Raw genomic sequence first — 23,323 nt, 5'->3', positions numbered from 1 at the left:
TGTAATAAATGTTATACTATATACTGCATTAGTTAGGCCATGTCGTGGAAGTTTTCTACTTACCGCATATGCCTATGAATAAGTTTTCTTTCTGTTTGTTTATTTCTGCTCTGTTCTATAATTTTTAGATGTAAAATTAATTGTGACCAAACCTGCTACCCCTGAAGAAGAGGTCTACCTACTATACCATAGTAGGGTTATTTTTCTATTGTTGTAAATCAATTTTCCCAATAGAATTGGTTATTGTCCTGTGTTTACAATCCCCCTTTATTCATCTATGTGCATCCATTTTAATTATGCATAATTATTATAGGTCACGGTGACCTCTTTTAAAACTTTTTCCTAATAAATATTATATATTTTAAATATCTTTTCCTACTTTTGCACTTATATTGTGAGTGACCCATTTCAAAAGTCCCATTAGAGGAGTCACACTCCTTGTGAGTCCATTCCACAATTTAAATTCATATTGGGGTGACACCATTTTTTTCATTTTTAGGACCAGTGACATTTATACAGCGATCAGTGCTATAAAAATGCACTGATTACTGTATAACTGTCACTGGCAGGGAAGGGGTTAACACTAGGGGGCGATCAAGGGTTTAACTGTGTTCCCTATGTGTGTTCTAACTGTGGGGGGGATGGGACCGACTAGGGGAGGAGACCGATTGGTGTTTATACTTAGTATGAACACACGATTTGTCTGCTCTTCCCTGATAGAACTGGGATTTGTGTGTGTACACACACAGATCCCAGTTCTCGCTCTGTCACGAGCAATCGTGGGTGCCCATAGGTCATCGCGCCCGAGGGTCACTCGCATCAGCTCTAGGACACGCTGCAGGTGCACACGCACCTCCTACGGCGTCTTAAAGAGCCGATGTACAGCTAAGACGGCTCGCCCAGGGGAGCCAACCTGCCGCAGTACAACTGCGGCAGCTGGTCAGGAACCGGTTAAAAGAAGACATAGGGGTTGGTTTACTAAAGGATTTAGACTGTGCACTTTGCAAGTGCATTTGCTCCAAGCTTAGTAAATAGAGGTAAAGCTACACTTTACATAAAATACCCAATCACATGCAAGGAAAATAAACTGCATTTTTTTCTTGCTTATGATTGGATGATGGAAGTCAGCACTGCTTCTCCTCATTTACTAACCTCTTATGCTGGAGCTGGCCCTGATTTTATTTAAAGCAGAACTTCACCCAAAAAGGGAAGTTCCACTTTATGTCCTCCCCCACCCCCTCCTCTATCACATTTGGTACATTATTTTGTGGGTGGGAGCGGGTATCTAGTTTTTATAGCCACAAGGAGTCACAACCGACTTCCCACACTAAACCTGCTGGCACCAGGGTCCTGAAGACTGGCGACGAACCGGCCCTGGTGAGAATGTCGCTGAATCCCTGGACAGGTCCTTTTATTAAAAGTCAGCAGCGACAGTATTTCTTCTTCTAGTTTTTTCTTTCTAGGGTGAATATTCTCCCTTCCTGACCAGGCCATGTTTTGCAATATGGCACTGCATTGCTTTAACTGACAATTTTAAAGTGACCCTCTACTGCAACTAATTGCTTAAACTGATTGTGGAACACATCCCTGATACATAGAGTCAAAACATGAATTCCTCAGATTGGGACTTTAAACAAGGCCACAAACAGTTTCATGGTAAAAAAATATTCAAAATTTATTACACATTGACAAATATATAGCAACATGAACATGGAGATATACACAACAAACACAAATATTGGGAGCAGAAATGGAAACCATTTGAAAGGAAAAGCCCAGAGTTTTGTCAGACAAAGAGAACGTCCTGGACAACGTTCCCACAAATAGAGCTTTCTTTTGGTGGTATCTGATCACCTCTGTGCTTTTTATTTTTTGCGCTATAAATAAAAAAAAAGACCGACAATTTTGAAAAAAAAAAACAATATTTTTTTACTTTCTGCTATAAAACACATCCAATAAAAAAATATAAAAAATCAAATTTCTTCATCAATTTAGGCCAATACAGGTTTTTGGTAAAAAAAAAAACCAATAAGCGTATATTGATTGGCTTGCGCAAAAGTTATAGTGTCTACAAACTATGGGATACTTTTATGGACTTTTTTTTATTAGTATTGTTTTTACTTGTAATGGCGGTGATCAGTGATCTTTAGCGGGACTGCATCATTGGCACATGGTGACACTTTTTGGGGACCAGTGACACCAATACAGTGATCAGTGCTAAAAAAAAATGCACTGTTACTGTATAAATGACACTGTCAGGGAAGGGGTTAGGGGCGATCGAAGAGTTACGTGTGATCCCAGGGAGTGCTTTCTAACTGTGGGGGGAATGCTGTGACTGGAATCTTTCTGCTTAGCAGAAACACAAGATCCCCATTTTCCTCCCTCACAGAATGGCGGTCTGCCTTGCTTACATAGGCAGGCCGCCGTTCTGCCTATCCTCTGAACGATCGCGGGTGGCCAGCGTCCAATCATATCGGGAGCGGGTCGTCAGCAGAGCCCCAGACTTCATGCATGAAATCACATACAGATACGTGATTTTGCACAGCCGGACCGCCCTGCCACAGTATATATGCGGTGGGCGGTCCGGAAGTGGTTAAGCTGTCCATGCCTATTTTGAGACAAGACAGCATGATTTATTGGAGTGCAGTTCCTAAAAAATGGTGAAGGGAATGCTTATTGTTGGTGTGTGAGGTTTCAATGAGAGTTTTTTGGACACTTATGAACCAAGTCCACTATATTATGAGGAATATTTAAGAGAGGTATTTGACACTAAAGAAGGACTTTATTATTTTTTGTAATACCAGTATCTATATAATATATATATATATATATATATATAAATATATATATATATATATATATATATATATATATATATATATATATATATATATATATATATATATATCTTTTTTTACAATTGAATAATTGGTGTTAGTACATATTTTTCTCTGTAGGTTGAATGCTGCATTTTATATGAAACGTGCATTGCCTCACTGTCCATGAACTGACAGCTGGTTGAATGCTAAAACCAAGCAAAGCATTTTAGCATGCAGTGCTGTGTGAACAAGACTTTAAAAGAAAGTTGCAAAATAACAGCCTTACTGGCAGGATCAAAAGGTCATAGAATAATGCTATGGGGTGACTCCAAAAACTGACTGCTATTGACAGACTGTGTTATATGTAATTTTTTAAATTTTGCCCATAATCTACTTTACAGTGTAACTATATCCCAAACTTTTTTGTGGAAGTTTTGGATTGAGTTGGGGGTCCTGTCAAAATTTTTATTGCTGTTTTATACCTGCTCTATTTGTCCTGATTGCTATTGTGACTGATAGTGAATGGGAATGGGAAGAACGTGATGGGAAATCCAGAATTTTAGAGCTGCCACTAGAACACATAGTATGGATATACTGTATCTTCCAATGAGGACACTTCTTTTTTCACTACTGTCTAAGAGGTGAATTTCCTTCACTATGCAGTGATTTCTTCTCCCTTCCTGTTGCCAGGAAATGAAGGGAAATCTCCCCAATGGGACACATGCAGTAAAAAAATAAATAGCCAGTGGTTAACACTTTCCACCTCTATTTAAATCTAAAGAGACTATACATATGCTTTACTTGCCATTAAGGACATGTGTCCTAGCCTGGATGCATCTGACACCCGTCACTATCTGCAAATAGTCACTTGATGTGCAACTAAATGTAAACCGAGATGGCTACCGTCAGCCTTTCAATACAGGCTGAGGCGCCGCTGCTATTGATATGCACTTTTTTGCCACTGGAATCTGGTGTATGTGGTTAAAAGCAGTGTGAAGGAGGCCTTACTGTCCTGATGGCAATGGTTTTACCAGAAAATTAGAAAAACATTTGCAACAATTATGCAGACAGCAAATAAAAACCAACTGGGGCTCTAGCCTTATCCTACTCTTCAAAAAAAAATGTAATTGTGTCTACATTGCTGTTGGAGGTTTTCCCTCACTATATATCTGGTGAAACCATTATCACTGTGACAGTAAAAAAAAATGTTCTAATTGAGCCTTAGACAGCAGTAAAAGCCAAACAGGAGTTTAAACCGTCCCCACTTTATCCCAAAACACATTTTGGCTGGACATATACTTTAAGTTGCCCTACTAAGCTAATCTATTGAAAGTCTGGGCTATCTGAAAATACAGTGCCTTGAAAACGTATTCATACCCCTTGAAATTTTGCACATTTTGTCATGTTACAACCAAAAATGTAAATGTATTTTATTGGGATTTTATGTGATAGACCAACACAGTGTTGCATAATTGTTAAGCGGAAGCAAAATGATCATTGGTTTTCAACATTTTTTTACAAATAAATATGTGAAAAGTGTGGTATGCATTTGTATGCAGCCTCCTTTACTCTGATACCCCTAACTAAAGTCTAGTAGAACCAATTGCCTTCAGAAGTCACCTAATTAGTAAATAGCATCTAAGTTTAATCGCAGTATAGATACATCTGTTCTGTGAAGCCCTCAGAGGTTTGTTAGAGAATCTTAGTGAACAAACAGCATTATGAAGGCCAAGGAACACACCAGACAGGTCAGGTATAAAGTTTAAAGCAGGGTTAGGGTATAAAAAAATCCAAGCTTTGAACATCTTACGGAGCACTGTTCAATACATCATCCGAACATGGAAAGAGTATGGCACAACTGTGGCCCATGGTAACTCTGGAGGAGCTGCAGAGATCCACAGCTCAGGCGGGAGAATCTGTTGACAGGACAACTATTAGTCGTGCACTCCACAAATCTGGCCTTTATGGAACAGTGGCAAGAAGAAAGCCATTGTTGAAAGAAAGCCATAGGAAGTCCTGTTTGCAGTTTGTGAGAAGCCATGTGGGAGACACAGCAAACACGTGGAAGAAGGTGTTCTGGTCAGATGAGACCAACATTGAACTTTTTGGCCTAAAAGCAAAATGCTATGTGTGGCAGAAAACTAACACTACACATTACTCATTACTTCCCTGTCAGCAGGGACAGGGAAGCTGGTCAGAGTTGATGGGAAGATGGATGGAGACAAATACAGGGCAATCTTAGAAGAAAACCTGTTAGAGTGTGCAAAAGACTTGATCCTGGGGCGGAGGATCACCTTCCAGCAGGACAACGATCCTAAACATACAGCCAGAACTACAATGGAATGGTTTAGATCAAAGCATATTCATGTGTTAGAATGGTCCAGACCTAAATCTAATTGAGAATCTATGGTAAGACTTGAAGATTGCTGTTCACAGACGCTCTCCATCCAATCTGACAGAGCTTGAGCTATTTTGCAAAGAAGAATGGGCAAAAATGTCACTCTTTAGATGTGAAAAGCAGGTATACCCATATCCCAAAAAGACTTGCAGCTGTAATTACAGTGAAAGGTGATTCTACAAAGTATTAACTCGGGGGGCTGAATACAAATGCACGCCACACTTTTCACATATTTATTTGTAAAAAAAATTGAAAATCATTTATCATTTTCCTTCCACTTCACAATTATGTGCCACTTTGTGTTGGTCTATCACATAAAATCCCAATAAAATACATTTATGTTTTTGGTTGTAACATGACAAAGCATGGACAATTTCAAAGGGTAGGAATACATTTTCAAGGCACTGTATTTAAAGTTTTTATAGCTTGGATTTTGTTATGCTATGTTGAGACTCATTTTATTTCAATCACAATCTTATTAATTATTAGATAATTCATCTGAGTCACTAGCTAGCAAGTTGCATACTTTCTATTAACCTCCCTAGCGGTATTCCCGAGTCTGGCTCGGGATTTTCACTACCAAAAGCGGTGACCCCGAGCCAGACTTGGGATCGCATCGCAGGATCCTTGTAGAGTTTATTTACCTTGTCCCCTGGATGCTGCGATGTCTCCCCGCTGTGATCTGTGAGCCAACGCGTCTTGCTCGATTCGCAGTGCCGAGCTCCATTTCCCTGCGTGCGTTGCAATGCACAGGGATGGAGTTCAGCGCAAAATTCAAAAAGTAAAACACACAGTATAGATACAGTATACTGTAATCTTACAGATTACAGTACTGAATCAAATAATTACACATCCTCTTTGTCCCTAGTGGTTTGTCCAGTGTCCTGCATGAAGTTTTAGATTATAAAAACTGTTCTTTCTGCCTGGAAACTGGAGATTGTCCATAGCAACCAAAACCGTCCCTTACATCAAAAGTGGTTTTAGACCAGCTAGAAAACAGCGATAATAAATTAGAATCACTTGCAGAATTGAGTGATAGTGATTTGTGGGGAAATTCGTCATCAAACACTAAAAGTAATGAGAGCGACAATTCTGCAACTGAGCAAATTTCAGTGTTTTTGATTTGATTACATTATTGAATCATTTTTATTATTATTATATTATTATTTGGTATAATTATTAGTTATTTGTAATATTATAATTTATTATTTCGTTTTTCAAACTTTATCATACCCGGGATGTCTACTAGACTCTTGTTTGGACAGATTTAAGTGAATTATTTCTAAGAATTACAGGCCTACAATATAAAACGCCAAATTTCTGTGCAAAATAATTGTACTGCTTTCAGCACCTAAAATCTGAAATAATCATACTGCCAGGGAGGTTAAGGAGACTATGGGGGTCATTTACTATAGTGTTGCATCGCAAATTATCGTAAATTAGTGCTAAAACGGTATTCACTATATTGCTGGTAAAAAAATACTCCCAAAATCGAATTTACTATAGTTCCCTGAAACCAAATAGCGCCCACACCCTTATGCCCCATACACACGGTCGGATTTTCCAATGGAAAATGTTCGATGGGAGCTTGTTGTCGGAAATTCCGACCGTGTGTAGACTCCATCAGACATTTTCCATCGGAATTTCCGTCACACAAAATTTGAGCTCTGGATCTCAAATTTTCCGACAACAAAATCCGTTGTCGCAAATTCCGATTGTGTGTACACAATTCCAACGCACAAAGTTCCATGCATGCTAGGAATCAAGCAGAAAAGCCGCACTGGCTATAGAACTTCATTTTTTTCAGCTCGTCGTACGCATTGTATGTCACCGCGTTCTTGACGTTCGGAATTTCCGACAAGATTTGTGTGACTGTGTGTATGCAAGACAAGTTTGAGCCAACATGCGTTGGAAAAAATCCATGGATTTTGTTGTCGGAATGTCCAATCGTGTGTACGGGGCATTACTCTGCTAAAACCTGGAGTAGTGCACATGGAAATAATGTTTAGAACATGATATAATTGCCTAAATGATACTGAAATATGCAATATATTATTTAAAGATAATCTGCTTAACTGTGTGAAAAAGTGATTTCTACACTGAAATATCTTTAAAAGTCTGAGAAGAGATAAATTCCCCGTTTTTGTACAACTATGTGCCAACACAACTAAGTATGCTCAGACCTGCAAATAGCTCTCATTTTAGCTCCAATGTCTTTTTTACAGGGAGCTATAGTAAATACCAGAATGAGTGCTGTGTTAAAGAGCATTTTTTGGGAGTGAAAATCGGCGCTATTATAGTTCAATGCAAGTTTTAGCCATTGATTCTAATGGTACAATTGTAACTTCCCCAAATAAATCCTTTTAATGTTGAGATGAAATGTATCTTACTCTGAAATAAATTTTCCTTTGCAACATTGTTGCTTCTACTTGATCTCTTTTGTTTTTAAGAATGCTAGAATGTAGAATGTTTTGATGTTTTGGTAAAATATATTTTTTCTGTCACTTTCACTTGTTACTCTCCATCTCACAACAATCTTTACCCAAACTGACACTTTACAAAGCACAAACAATACCAATGCTGATGCAAATTTAAAATGAGTCACAATTTTTTGTGCTTTTTATTATTTCAAAATAATCATAATTTGAGCCCAAAAAATGTGATATGTGTACCAACATCAGAAATCAAAATGTATTTCTCAAAAATTTGAGGGTAATACCACTATTCTACACTCACCCACAAAGAACCACCAAATATCACAGAATAAATCAAGAAGAATAACTCTCAAGTAATGTCTAAATGTAGTATTTATGTTTAGGAGGGTTCCACCACCATTGTAAATCTTGCCAGATACACTATCTAGCCAAAAGTTTTGGGACACCTGCCTTTACACACACACACATGAACTTTAATGGCAGCCCAGTCTTAGTCTGTAGGGTTAAACATGGATTTGGCCCACCCTTTGCAGCTAGAACAGCTTCTGGGAAGGCTAGGAAGGACGTCCACAACGTTTAGTGTGTCTATGGGATAGTTTGACCATTCTTCCAGAAGTGCATTTGTGAGGCCAGACACTGATGTTGGATGAGAAGGCTTGGCTTGCCTTCTCTGCTGTAATTCAGCCAAAAGGTGTTCTATCGGGTTGAGGTCAGGACTCTGTGCAGGTCAGCCAAGTTCCTCCACCCCAAACTTGCTCATCCTTGTCTTTATTGACTTTGCTTTGTGCACTGGTGTGCAGTCATGTTGGAACAGGAAGGGGCCATCCCCCAAAAGTTCCCACAAAGTTGGGAGCATGAAATTGTACAAAATGTCTTGGTATGCTGATGCCTTAAGAGCTCACTTCACTGGAACTAAGAGGCCAAGCCCAACTATTGAAAAACAACCCCACACCATAATCCCCCCTCCACCAAATGATCTAGACCAGTGCACAAAGCAAGGTCCATAAAGACACGGATGAGTGAGTTTGGGGTGGAGGAAATTGACTGGCCTGCACAGAGTCCTGACCTCAACACAACAGAACACCTTGGGAGTGAATTAGAGTGGAGACTGTAAGCCAGGTCTTCTTGTCCAACATCAGTGCCTGACCTCACAAATGCACTTATGGAAGAATGGTCAAACATTCCCATAGACACACTCCTAAACCTTGTGGACAGCATTCCCAGAAGCTGTTAGAGCTGCAAAGGGTGGGCCAAATGAATTTTGAACCTTCCGGACTAAGACTGGGATGCCATTACAGTTCATGTGCGTATAAAGGCAGGCTTCGGACAATATATTGTATATTGCTTGTGACACTGAGCATGGCTATGGACTTAGGGCTGGTTCACACCATAGAGATGCAGACAACATGTGTGAGGCTGCCTGCTGGCTAAATGGGTAGCAATTCTGTCTAGCAGCCTTGGGGTTGCTGGTTTAATTCCCCAACATCCTAATGCTTGTGTTGAAGTTTATATGTTCTTCATGTGTGGGTTTCTCACCACAATCCAAAGACATGCTGGCAGTTTATTTGTCTCCTGTCGAAATAGTCTCTAATGTAAGAAAGTTAGTTTTGGACTTTAGATTGGAAGCTCATTGCAGCCAGGGACTGATGTGGAGAATTGCAGGTAATGAATTCAGCTGGTGGATAGGCAGTGTTGTATGTGTCAGCCCTGGTTCACATTGGTGCAATTTGACATGCGATTTGACATGTCAAATTGACGGCAAATGCACCATTCTAATTGGTGCGGCGTCGCAACTTCCAAAAGTAGTTTCTGTACTACTTTTTGGTGACTTTGGGTGCGATTTTTATTGACATCAGTGCAGAAATTCCCCCCGCAGTCGAGACTGACATGCGGGAATGAAATTGTGTGAGTTCAGCTGAACTCGCACAATTTCCTCCCGCTGTCATTTAAAACAGGGCTCAAACTGGGCCTTTGTCTTTGTAATTCACCTGCTGCTATCCCAGGGACACCATTTCTTATCAAACTCCCTTAAGTTTACCTTCAAATAGCATATGTAGAAATACAGATTCATATACCTGCAAATAAACGAAAAGAATAAAATTCTAATCCTGGTTGCAATCAAATATATTCGCAGCTGTGATCAAAAGAGCATGGTTTCACCTTCTGACCTTCAATATAAATGAGAGCGCCTTTCTATTAAAATATATATAAGACTTGTTTCACAGTTGGGTGACTTTTTCAGCAAATTTGGACCTCTGAGTTGTATGACAAGTTGTACCCCATAACTCTCAATGATAACCATTCATATTTGTGCTACTTCAAGTTGCAACAACGTCAAAGTAGTCCCTGTACTACTTTGGTGTTACTTTCATGTGACTTGAGGTATATAGGGTGCAATATTACACAGGCATTCCCAGACGTTGGGGCCAAGTTGCAGCAGAAAAGTGGGAGCAAAATAGTGTGACTTTCAGGTCGCAGCAGTGTGAATGAGATTCATGGATAATACCTTTGAATTAGACACTATTCTCACTTGCGCATCCTGAAAGTGGGTCAAATTCGTCCCTGCACTACTTTGGTATGACTTTGATGCGACTTGAGGCCCATATACCGCAAGATTACACAGACATTGGTCACACAAGTGCAAATGGGGCCTAATTCAAAGGTGCTGAAAGTCCCGTGATTTTGCAGAGCTTTTTGCCACAAATTTGATGTGATTTGAAGCAATGCCAGTGTAATCTTGAGGTCTATGGATGCAGGAGTCGCAGAACAAGTTGCACAAGTGTGAAAGGGGTCTTAGGGCTGGTTCACACTGCTGTGCTGTCCGACATCGGATGTGATTTGCCCCGCACTGCAAATCACATGCGATGTCTGTGTGATACAAACTCAGCCATACAGATTGTATTGTTGAATTTGCATTGCATTCGGACCAAACTCGCACAGGACCCTTTTTTTGGTTCGCAGCAGAATTGGATCGCATGGGTGTTGTCTGAATTTGCAGTTCACTCTGCGATATGCAAACTGATTTAGGGGTGTCACTAGCTTTCTACTGACACTCCCAGCAGTTTGTATATGGCAGTATGAACTGCCTGCGTGTTGTATGCAATGCTGGAATCCGCACTGGATTCGCAGGGTTCCCGCAACGCTCCAGTGTGAACTGGCCCTGACCCTAGGTTCACACCTATGCATTTTTTAGTGCATTTTACAGTTTTCAGAAACACTCTACAGTCCATTTAACATGGTTTCCTATGGTACTAGTTCACATCTATGCGTTTTGCGGCCAGTGCATTTTTGGAAACGGTCGAGGACTTTTTTCACGCAATTTGCGGGAAATAGATTTCAATGGAACCGCACCAGAATGCAACTGTTGCGTTTGTGATGCAATGTTTGATGTGTCTTGCGGTTCTTATTTTAACACTGTATATAGCTGGTTGCTAACTGGGGGGCCGGGGAGCCAGCCGTTGCGTCCTTAACAACCAATGAGTCATCAGCTGTCAGCGGCTTCCCCACTGAAAGTTAAAAAAAAAATGCCAGCCAAAAAAATTGCAAAAAAACTGCATGGGGTCCCCCCCCCAGGTCTATACCAGGCTCTCCGGGTCTAGTATGGACCCGAAAGGGGACCCTCCCACTTCAAAAGTAAAAAAAATGGCATGGGGGTCCCCCCAAAATCCATACCAGACCCTTATCCGCGCACACAACCTGGCAGGCCGCAGATAAAGAGGGGGTATGAGAGAGCGCCCCCACCTGAACTGTACCAGGCCACATGCCCTTAACATGGGGAGAGTGCTTTGGGGTCCCAGATCCTGCCCCCCCATGTGAATGGGTATCAGGTACATTGTACCCCTACCCATTCACCAAAAAAAAGCAGTGAAATGTGACAAAAAACAGCTGGTTTTTGACAATTCCTTTTTTGTAGAGTGATCTTCTCCCCGGAGCCGTGTCTCCCGCCGTTATCTTCTCCTGGTGCTGTCTCTCTTGCCGCCATCTTCTGTCTGTCTTCTGTCACCATCTCTCCCATCACCGCCTACTTCTCCCGCTGCTGTGTTCTTCCTCGCCGCCACATTTCACTGCTTTTTTTTGGTGAATGGGTATGGGTACAATGTACCCAATGCCCATTCACATAGGGGGGTGGGATCTGGGGGCCGCCTTGTTAAAGGGGGCTTCTAGATTACGAAAAGCCCCCCCACCACCGGGCAAGGGTTGTGGGGATGAGGCCCTTGTCCCCATCAACATGGGGCAAGGTGCTTTGGGGGGGAACCCAAAGCACCCTCCCCATGTTGAGGGCATGTGGCCTGGTACGGTTCAGGAGGGGGGGGCGCTCTCTCGCCCACCCCTTTCCTGACCTGCTCGGATAAGGGTCTGGTATGGATTTTGGGGGGAACCTTAAGCCATTTATTTTTTACATTTTGGCGTGAAGTTCCCCTTAATATCCATACCAGAATCAAAGGACCTGGTATGGACTGGTGGGGGGAACCTACACCATTTTTTTCTTTGACTTTTACTCTATATTGCCGGGAACCGGCAATTCATTACAGCCACGAGCAATTTTTAATTGAAATTTTTCCTTTAGAAATGTAATTTTGCTGCGGTACAGTAATAAACACGGGAAAGATGCGCTACTTTACAGGCATACCACGGACACCCCACAGGCACGATATTTAAAGGATTTTTTTTTTTATTGTTTCACTTTAAGCATTAATAAAATCACTGCTCCTGAAAAAACGTCAGTTTAAAAAAAAAAATTTCCAATTGATACATGGCCCTGGGGCAGGACCCAGGTCCCCATACACTTTTTATGGCAAAGAACTTTCATATAAGCCTTCAGTGAGAACTTTGGATTTTGCAGGTTCAAGCCCCATTGACTTACACTATTTCCACATATGTGATCTGACAGGCATGTTTACCGGCAATATCGCTGCTTCCATTTGCATTAGCTCCCAGTTTCTGAGAGTTGAAATTTCAATTGGCCTTAATTGGGCGCTATTTTCTGGGACTGCAGGATCATTTATCGGCGCTATAGTAAATGACCCCCTGTAAGGTTTCAGGCCAGAGATTCTTTAACATAGTTGACAGTAGGTAATGGTAGATGTGTGCCTCCACATTTCCCTCTACACAGGCAAAAAAAACAAAGTGATAGTATACAACTACAGATAGTGGGAGATGTGATCATTGTACGTTCACAACTTGGAATGCTGACCACCAATAGTTGATGCAAGAGTAAACATATACCCCAAGGATCCTAATTAAGAGGATGAGCCCTCTGCACTGTCTGCAGTATATATTTGTGGCTATAGAAGAAATCTAAAGTCAAACATATGAACCACAGGAACAAAGTATATTAACCACTTACCAACCCGGGCCAATTCTGACACTTCGCTTCTACATGTATAAATCATCATTTTTTGCTAGAAAATTACACAGAACCCCCAAACATTATATATTTTTTTTAGCAGAGACCCTAGAGAATACAATGGTGGTCATTGCAACTTTTTATCTCGCACGGTATTTGAGCAACAATTTTTCAAACGCGTTTTTTTTTTTTTTAAAAACAGTTTCATGCTTTAAAAAAAAAAAAAACAGTAAAGTTAGCCCATTTTTTTTGCATAATGTGAAAGATGAAGTTGCGCCGAGTAAATAGAAACCTAACATGTCACGCTTCAAAATTGCACACGCTTGTGGAATGGCGCCAAACTTCGGTACCTAAAAATCCCCATGTGCGATGCTTTAAAATGTTTTACTGCTTACATGTTTTGAGTTATAGAGGAGATCTAGGGCTAGAATTATTGCTCTCCCTCTAATGTTCGCGGCGACACCTCACATGTGTGGTGTCAACACCGTTTTCATATGTGGGTGGGACTTACGTATGCGTTCGCTTCTGCATGCGAGCACATGGGGACCAGGCGTGACGTTATAACATCGCGTCCGGCCTCCGATGATCATAGAGACTCCAGTGACCATCTGGTGTGCCAGAAATCTCTATGGTGGACATCCGGTGCTTGGGGATCCATTCTTCGACTCACCGATCGCAGAGGTGAGTCGGTAGAAGCACCGGAGGGCGGCGGGAGGGGGGGACGTCTCCTCCCGCTGCCCGTAAGAACAATCAAGCGGCTGACCCACCGCTATGATCATTCTTATGGTGTAAGGAATCGCCGGCTGAAAATGGCAATATCTGAATGATGCCTCTAGCTGCAATCATCATTCAGATATACCCCCACAAACCCAGGACATCCTAGGACGTCCCACGGTCTGTTGGCAGATGGATTTATTACATGTCGATTAGTTCTGAGAGACTTAATCTTCCACAGTGGATGGTTTACCTATGGGCATATTATTACATAGCTTACTATACAGCTAAACACTAGCCCGTGCCTGTGATGATATATATCTGTATAGATTTCAAAAGATTATAACTCTCTGGCATTTTACATTTCAGACCTTTACAGAGTGAACATTAAATGGAAATCATTCCTTTGCTAGAGAATATTTATCAAACTTTTTTCCTCCAGGACTGTCTATAAATGTGACCATTTGAACTTTTTGTTAAAGTGATCTGGGAATATGGAACATCACAGCTCATCATATATTTAAAGTTATTTTTAAGGACCCGCAGAAACAAAACAATAATCGTTTCTGCTGTCAATGTGTATTTGACATTTACATACATTGCAGCCCCTCTGTGTTACATTTCCACTTTTATTACAATCTCACATTTGTAAAATGTTTCCGCATACATTAGGAATCAAATAAACATTTCTATAATGGTGCCAGGTGTGGCATTAACTCAATTTTATGTGAAGGAAAATCATCCGAGGAACACACATAGCTTTTATGTCACAGCTCACAGGAAGCACAATGTCCATAAAATATCTGTCATCTAGCCCAAACGTTTCATAGAATGTATGAGTTTGAGAAAACGGTCTCAAATACAGAGATAAAAGACGGGGGAAAAAAAATTAAGCCTTGGCTCACTGCTAAAGTGTCTAACTGAATGGCATAGGTTGAGTGCCTCTGGTGTGCTAAAACTATTAAACAGGGCTATTAAGGTCCTTAAACGAAGGATTAATAGATGATTTACAGCCCATCGCCAGTGATAAATAGCAGCTTTACTAAAAGTAATTAAAACACACACCCTGACAAGTGCATTGAGTGAAATAATATGGTAGGAAATGTGTCAGAGATGGGAAACCTTTCTAAATCCTTGCTAGTGATAAACTGTTGTTTTCTAAGTGTTTAAATTGATGATGACAATAACTGCAAAATACATTTTGAAACCAGCTATAGATGAAAAGGGGTGCAAGGTACATATTACCTGAATAAGGAAGAGGGATTAAAGGGTAACCGTGATTTACTACCATTTCAACTTACGTATGGTGTGCAGATACAACTATTTTATGGTTGATCCTTTTTTAAAGACGTATTGCTATTGGTGTGGAAAAGGAGCTGCAGCAATTATAACATGATGATTTTTTTGCTAAGCCCCCTATCACTTATATGCTCAGTTAATCCTATATAAGCTTTTTTTGGGGGGGGGGGTGGCTATGCACACAATCATGGCATTTAAATAATATGTCAGTTATCTGCCATTATGTTATAAATACATTAAGGTGGCATACCACCAAAAAACTAGTCTATTAAGGTTGTCAAAGAATGGCAGAGCTGGATTATCCACAACACAACCAAGGCAGAAAAACAGGCATATAGCAAAATTGGTCAAAGCTGTGCACCTGCTGCGGCGTCACAAGGGAGAAAGCACTTGAGGACAGTTAGGCTGGCCATACACTGAATTTTGGCTGATTCATAGCAAGCGTCTGAAATTCTAACAGTGGGTGGCCTTGCCAAATTGACTAAGTTCGATTACTTAATGGACTCTTGTTAAAGGAGCCAGACTAAAAATTGTCGGCGGAACAGCATCTGCAGCCAATCAGCTGCAGGCACTGTTCAGGTATTCTGACAGTTGGGGCAGCTGTCAGAATACAATAGCCCAGCAGGGGGATTTGTCCATCCATACCATTTGTGTGAATGAAAGAAACCATAAGATTTCTTTTCCTCAGGCTGAACAAAAGAAATCTATTAGTGTACAGATTTAGGGGTTAATTTACTAAAGGCAAATAGACTGTGCACTTTCCAAAGTGCAGTTGCCCTCTGCAAGTGCAGTTGCTCCAGAGCTTAGTAAATGAGGTAAGGCTTCACTTTGCAAAGAGTACCCAATCACGTGCAAAGCAAAGAAAAAAAACAGCATTTTTGCTTGCACATGATTGGATGATGGAAGTCAGCAGATCTTGTACTCATTTACTAAGCTTTGGAGAAAATGCTCTTGCAGAATGCAACTGCACTTTTAAAAGTGCACAGTCTTTTTACCTTTAGTAAATCAACCCCTTAGTGTCTAATAGTTCCTGGTAATACCAGTACATGCAATGCAATTAGGGCAATTTTACTGGGCTTATCCCAATCCTTATCAATGCCAGTAAAAAATTGTGTGGGTTGCAAAACTGATACCTTGTCTAGGTCCAGATTTAGACTTAAAGTGATATTAAAGGCAACAACAACCATGTCATACTTACCTGCTCTGTGCAGTGGTTTTGCACGGAGCAGCCCCAATCCTCCTCTTCTCAGGTTCTCCAATGGTGCTCCTGGCTCCTCCCTCCTGCCTAGTGCCTCTATAGCAAGTATCTTTATATGGGGGCACCTAAGCAGACTCACTCCCGAGCTGCTGCTCTGTGTGTCCATTCACACACAGAGCACTGCTCAGCCCCACCCCGCTCTCTCCTTATTGGCTCACTGGCTGAGATTGACAGTAGTGGGAGCCAATGGATACCGCTGCTGTCTCAGCCAATGAAGAGGGAGAGACCCGGAAGAGCCAAGGTTCTCATGCAAATTGCTGGATCAGGATTGGGCTTAGGTAAGTTTTAGGGGGGTTGGGTGAGAAGCTGCACACAGAAGGTTTTTTACCTTCATGCACAGAATGCATGAAGGTAAAAAACCTTGGGTCTTTACAACCACTTTAATAAGCTTAATTTGGGAGAAACAGCTCTAGCAGCGAAAGGGTTCAAGTATATCTAAAGGTAAAACTTTTTTTTTAGCTTTTAAGTTGAGAAGCAATAGAACACCTGTTACATTTTTATTACCAGCTGTTCCCCCATTAGGGAGACTCACCTTTCCATTTGTCCTGTTTACTGTTATCACAGAGAGTAAAAGTAAAGAAAAACCCACATTTTTGATTGTCACCAGAACAGGAATAGAGGGGATATCTTTCAATGGGGAAACAAGTTCAGGTGACCCTGGTGATGACCAGGAATTGCAAACAGAAAAAAAACAGCTTTGACTTTAGTTCTACTTTAATGCAATTTCCTATAACTCGCTGGTTTCCTGGACATGCCCAGGGAAGAGAAGTTCATTAGCTTCCTTCCATCAAAAGTTTAGATCACATGAGGCAGAGGTAGCTGGGCAAATGACCTGCAATCAGGTGAGTAGCCCTTCTACCAGAACCAGTAGTTGGACAGTAGCCTAATAGCACACAGCTTCTCTGACAGACCCAGCTACTGTGGGATGTTCCTCCCTGATTGCTTCCAGAGTGCTTCAGGTCCAGCTTGATGGCTCTTTTTTATTAAATCCCTCCAGCTGTTCCCCTCTGTTGTCAGGCCTACCTGGACATCACAGTGAGGGACACTGTCTATGAGGATAATTGCAAGTTTCTTTCTGTATTCTGAACTGTTTTAGTGTTTAGCGTTTTAGTGATGTGGTGATTCTCAACTAGACTTTCTGTTGCTATAGAGTCTTAGACCCCTTTCACACTGAAGGCGTTTTTCAGGCGTTTTAACGTTATAAATAGTGCCTGTAAAGCATCTGAAAACTGCCTCCAATGCCACCCCGTGTGAAAGCAAGAGTGCCCCTTAGCCCAAGTGCCTGTTAGAAAAAGTCCTGCAAGCAGTATCTTTGGAACGGTTTGGGAGCGCTGTATACAGCACTCCTAAACTGCCCCTGCCCACTGAAATGAAAAGGAAGCACTTCTGAAGTGCCTGAAAAGCACTTCAGAAGTGCCAGAACACGGGCGGTTTAAACCCTTTCTTTGCCCGCTAGCGGGGGGGTTAAAGGGGCCCCCCAGTGGCCCAAAAGTGACACTAAAACAAGCGTCGCTTTAGCGATAATGCTGCGTGGCCCCAGTGTGAAAGGGGTCTTATAGAAACTAAGCATTGCAGCCACCTTACCCAGCCACACAGACATTGCTGTAAAGAGTCCATGTTTGTGCAGCTTTCAGAATCTGTTTTGTACAGTTCTGCAGTGTATGCATGCTCTTTGACATCCTGAACCCGTTTTGCATTGTTGCTTCTAATTTTGCACCTATTTAGTAAACTGGAAGTTACAGTTAGTTCTGGTGTGATCATTCAGCTGATTATATACTCTGTTATTTTTATACAGATAAGTAAATTAGCTATTATATATACCCAGTCACCAATGGACAAATGCACAGCATGCTTTGCATTCTGCTACTCTGATTGCACTTGATGCTTGTTCCACTTTTCGCCTGTTAGAAGATAACCTTATGTTATGTGCCTAGGCTTTTTAAATAAAGCTGACATATTACAGTAAATTACAAGTGTAACTTACCTAAAATGTTTTCATGTCTCATGAGCACGGTTTGATAAATTTCTGTTTCTCTAAACCAGCTGGCTTCCTCGGTGGTAAAGAACACTTTGACTGCGACCTTCTCTCCTCGCCACTTGCCCATCCATACTTCCCCATACCGCCCTTTGCCAATCTGTTTCACCATTTGAATCTGCTTTGCTATTGTCCTTTGCACCTACGAATGAGTCCAAAACAAACAAAATATTACTTGCAAAAGTAAATGACCACCCACTATTTAATATGACTAATCCAGAATAAATATCAAGGAATTAAAAAAAAAATATCACTGGAGATTTATTTTACTACATGCACCATTTCTGTTTCCTCCCAAGAGTACCTGGAAATGTTACCATGGTGCTTTGCAGTCGGCACTGTAAAATAAAATATGCTGTCATTTGGAGAACCACCGACAAAGGCTTTTAGCTAGGGAAATCTTGGTTCATTTACTGCCACCCACATGTATGGGCTTACTTTATCAGAAATTTTAATGTGGAAAATGATTTAATAATGTATTGCAATTGACACTGCCCTTTTTCTATTTTCATCTGCTTTGAGTTAGGGAAACTGTATTATTATTTTACAGGGAAAGTGTTAGAATTCAACTTTGTTCAACATGTGTGGCAGTATTCAAGCAGGGTGCACAACACTGTTAAAAAAGAACACCACAAGGTACTAACTACAAAGTACTAACTGATCACATCACAGTAAATGGCAATGCTGTGTTATTTGTAAGCTATGTTGTGTATCTGCAGTATATAGTAGAGGAGGTAGGCACAACAAATGTTTCAAAGTGTCAGGCATTACATCCATAATAGCTGCAAATGCAGACCATTGGTATCACATATTGTATTTCCTGTAGACCTTTTTTTCTTGGAGCATGTCAATGGAAAGTTGCAAATCAAAGGTATGAGAATTCTGTATGCTAAACAAGGGTGCTGAAACAGTGGATAAGTATGAAGATATTATTCAGGAAGCCCAATAGTAATATTATTGATTATAATACTGCCACATACTTATGATCTTAGGATTGCTAAATTATCACAATATTTTGATCTTTGGGGTCTATAGGCTAATATCTGAAGGGGTGGAGGAGTGTCGCCCACTTACACCAATAAGCCATAACTTTATAATCACTGAAAGTTTAAGTGAATAACAATGATTATCTCGTTAGAATGAAATCTGAAAGTTGATGGAATATATGAGGCAGCAATTAAACATGCTGTCCCTAAAGTTCATGTGTTGAAAGCAGAAAAAAATGGGAATCACAGTTTGTTGTGCATGTTCACAGCCAAATACACCTACAATGAACACGTGAGCATCGGAACTGGACCATGGAAGAAGGGGTCTGATTTAATTAATCACATTTTCTTTTACATCAAGTTGATGGTGGGGTGCGTGCGTGCCACTTACCTTGGGAAAAGATGGCGCCAGGAAGCAGTATGGGAAGAAGGCAGGCCAGCAGTGATGCTTTTGGGATGTTACTTGTCACGTACTACCTATCTAAACATTGTTGCTGAACAAGTATACTCCTTCATGAAAATGATATTGCCTGATGGAGGTGGCCTCCTTCAACAGGATAATGCGCTCTGCCACACTACAAAAATAGTTTAATGGTTTGAGGCGTTGACTTGGCCTCCAAATTCTCTGGATCTCAATCCAATCAAGCAGCTGTGGGATGTGCTGGAAAATCAAGTCTGAGCCATGGAAGCCCCACCCCGCAATTTACAGGACATAATGGATCTGTCACTGACGGCTTGGTGCCAGATACTACAACATACCTTCAGAGGTCTAATGGTGTCCATGCCCCGATGGGTCAGAGCTGCTTAGGCAGCAACAGGTGCTGTTTTGTTGGCAAAAGGGGGACCTACTCAATATTAGGTGGGTAGTCGTAAAGTTGTGGCTAATCAGTGAATATCATACTGTTTAACATGCAATGAATTAAATGTTATATACAGTAAGGCTAACCGGCATTACAGAGATCTACATTATCACACCTACGAGCTCATTCATACTGTAATATGCACAGAGGCACACACTGGCACAAAATTTGACATGTATTACACTGTAGTACTGAAAGTCAGCATTCAATAGACTTGAATGGGACCATGCAGGACAATTCATACTCATAAATATAGCATGCATCGTTTTTAGTGTAGAGGTGGAAATGAGCAATAAACCTGCCCATTTGTGGACAGAGATGCCTTTATTTAAACAAAATATGAAACTTTTGCTTACAATGAAAATCATGTACTCGAACTCTAAAGGCCGGATCACACCACTTATGGTGTGTAAATGTGCGTGAGAGCGTGCATTTTTCTGCACCACATGGAAATGCGCTGACCTCTACAGACACTCATGGGCGCTATTAACTTGTAATAGCACCCCCACACATCTAGCAAATGCAGACCACTAAAACACATGGTACCTCAGTACCATGCAGTTTGGTGCAGTGCAATTTTAAAAATCTTGCCTGTCATTCTTTTTGTCCGCTCCCACATGTTTGACAGCCCAATAAAAGGAATGGACCATCGGAAACGCATCACATGGAAATTCACGGAAACGCGCGCACTCAGACGCACCCATATGGTTGAACCAGCCCTATATTGTTGTTCAGCTTTTCATAAAGAAGAGAAAGGCATCTTAAACTTATTTTTTAAATAATATCCACCATCCTGGAAAAGTTCTGTTATCAACATAGCAAACCTTTTCATACATTCATTCAGCCATTTCCAAAAACCATGGTTAGATTGCTTGTTTTACTGGTAAAACCAAGAAGTATGTGGTAAGTTCTACTTTGCATGTTTGTGCAATTTGTTTGAATGCCATTGAAATTGAAGAACCTGGCAAAAAAAACACTATACAGGAATACTCCACTTTTAAGTACACAATGGGGTTTATTTACTAAATCTGGAAAGTGCAAAATCAGGCTCACTTCTGCATAGAAACCAATGAACTTCCAGGTTTTATTACCAAAGCTTAATTGAACAAGCTGGGGTTAGGAGCTTGTGGGGTATGCCTGTACCACACTAAAAGGGAATTCCACCTTTTAAACATTTTTTTGGCCAGGCTGAAATTTTGAGCTTGGAGAGCAAAATAATCAACTTTGTAAATAATATTTATTACCTATATTGTTCTATTATGCTTACTCAATGTATTGTAGTGTCGACTATATCCAGGTGAGAATATAAATGTTTTAAAGCATAGGGTCCAACAATGAAATGATTAGATAGATACTGTGTGGCATTAAATCTATCCTACAGTTTCTGCCTGACAACAAGAAAATAAAGCCGAGATGCTTGACATGGCCCCAGTGGAAAGTCAGAACCCTGTACACAATTTATTATCTTACTGCCTTTAGGTCAGTATAACAAAGTTAAGTGTATACAAGTGAAGTTATCCTTTAATAGAAACCAATTCTGAAAAACTATGAAGGCTGCTATTACTGACCTCTCCTGAAATTACTAGTTCCCTGACTGCTCTGTAAGTCACTACCCTGACACAAGTAGGCATAGCAGGAGTTTGGACTTTATTTTGGCATTCTTCATCTGCATAATTGCTCTTGGACAGTGTTCGTATTAAAACAAGTTACATCAAAGCAACTGAAGCAACAGCGGCTTCTATATCCCTCTCAGCATACTGTATTTCCCTTAAAGGGTAAAGCAGCCCATAGATGAGACTTTTTTTGTTCAACCAGTGGGTTAAACAGAAACAACTGATTTGATTCACTTATCCACATACACTCAATGTGGATGCGGGAATCCTCCCCACTGAGCCATTATATTCTGACATCGGGGAGGAGACTTCCCTACCATCAGAATACATTGATCAATGCTGCTGGCAATAGCCTGTGGTGCTGATCGAGCAGGAAAAATCCAACAGGGTGCTTGTACAACCTTTCTGCCCATACATCATTTGAAATTTGTCCGGTCTCTGCTGAGCTTTCCACATTTCGTTCCATGTATGAAACTTTCACACAAAGTTTCCTCACCTTCTTGCCACTCCCCTTTCCCCCCCCAGATGTAACCTATTCTCCCCACTCAAAGTGCTACACTTAGATAGATCTCATGCTGGGGCTCACAGCATTGTTTTCTTCTTTTGCCTTCTGTCCATGTACAGGTATGTGCAGTTTTGCCCCTTATCTTTCTATGTTGGCTGTAAATGGATAAAAACCTATCCATTTCCACAGTCCATAAGAAATTTATAGGGCTGAACTGTGCAGAAATGCACTTATTTTAAAAAATGCTGATCATTAGTAGATGTCATAATGGTTGCAATAGTGTTCTTCTATTCAGAGAAAATGTGTTTTAAGCTGTTATTATCCTATATTATGTGAAGAAATCACATTAAACAACCATTTTAAATAAAATTCACGCATCAGTAATCAGTGCAATGCTATGTATTTTTTAATTACATTTGCATCTCAGATCAATCTTCTGTTGTTCATTCATTCAAAATAAGCACTAATCAATGGCACTGCTGCTGCATGTTAATAGGATTTTGAGGGCCAGACATACAATTGGAACAATTGCTGTTCTCATACTTCATAACAAAAACAGGTTTTATCATTGGAGTATTGGATGCTAATATGGACCTTGATCACCATATAGCAATGCTCATAACTATAGCTAAAATCCACTGTCACATAGAAGGTAATACAATTCTTAAAACTTTTTAAACTGACTTTACGCAAGTCTCAACTGGGTTGATTTACTAAAACTGGAGAGTGCAAAATCTGGTGAAGCTCTGCATAGGAACCAATCAGCTTCCAGGGTTTTCTTTTTTTTAAAAGCTTAATTGAACAAGCTGAAGTTAGAAGCTGATTGGCTACCATTCACAGCTGCACCAGAGTTTGCACTCTTCAGTGTTAGTAAATCAACACTGGAGTTCTTTAAGATGTTCTTTACACTTGCTGTAAGTTTTGACATATACAGTAACTTATCAAGCAGCCCCTAGGCATGGTCTTCAAACCCCCCAAATATTTAGGCTGGCTTCACACTTGTGTGTACAAAGTAAGTAATGCATGTTTACACATGTTGGACACATGCATTCTC

General features: G+C 40.7%; 1 protein-coding gene across 16 annotated transcripts in view; it reads right to left on the bottom strand.

Moving 5' to 3' along the window:
* BMPR1B (bone morphogenetic protein receptor type 1B) overlaps nt 1-23,323 on the bottom strand; it is a 700,361-nt gene that overhangs the window by 22,224 nt on the left and 654,814 nt on the right. For all 16 annotated transcript variants that reach the window (XM_073601167.1, XM_073601124.1, XM_073601147.1 and 13 more), the window contains one exon: nt 18,255-18,447. In XM_073601167.1, coding sequence (XP_073457268.1) covers nt 18,255-18,447 — 193 coding nt within the window. The remainder of the gene's footprint in view (nt 1-18,254; nt 18,448-23,323) is intronic.

The sequence above is a fragment of the Aquarana catesbeiana genome, linkage group LG01, assembly GCF_042186555.1.
Source record: "Aquarana catesbeiana isolate 2022-GZ linkage group LG01, ASM4218655v1, whole genome shotgun sequence".
Classification (NCBI taxonomy): Eukaryota; Metazoa; Chordata; class Amphibia; order Anura; family Ranidae; genus Aquarana; species Aquarana catesbeiana.
The sequence above is the reverse complement of the archived record's forward strand: the minus strand, read 5'-3'. Positions and strand labels throughout refer to the sequence as shown.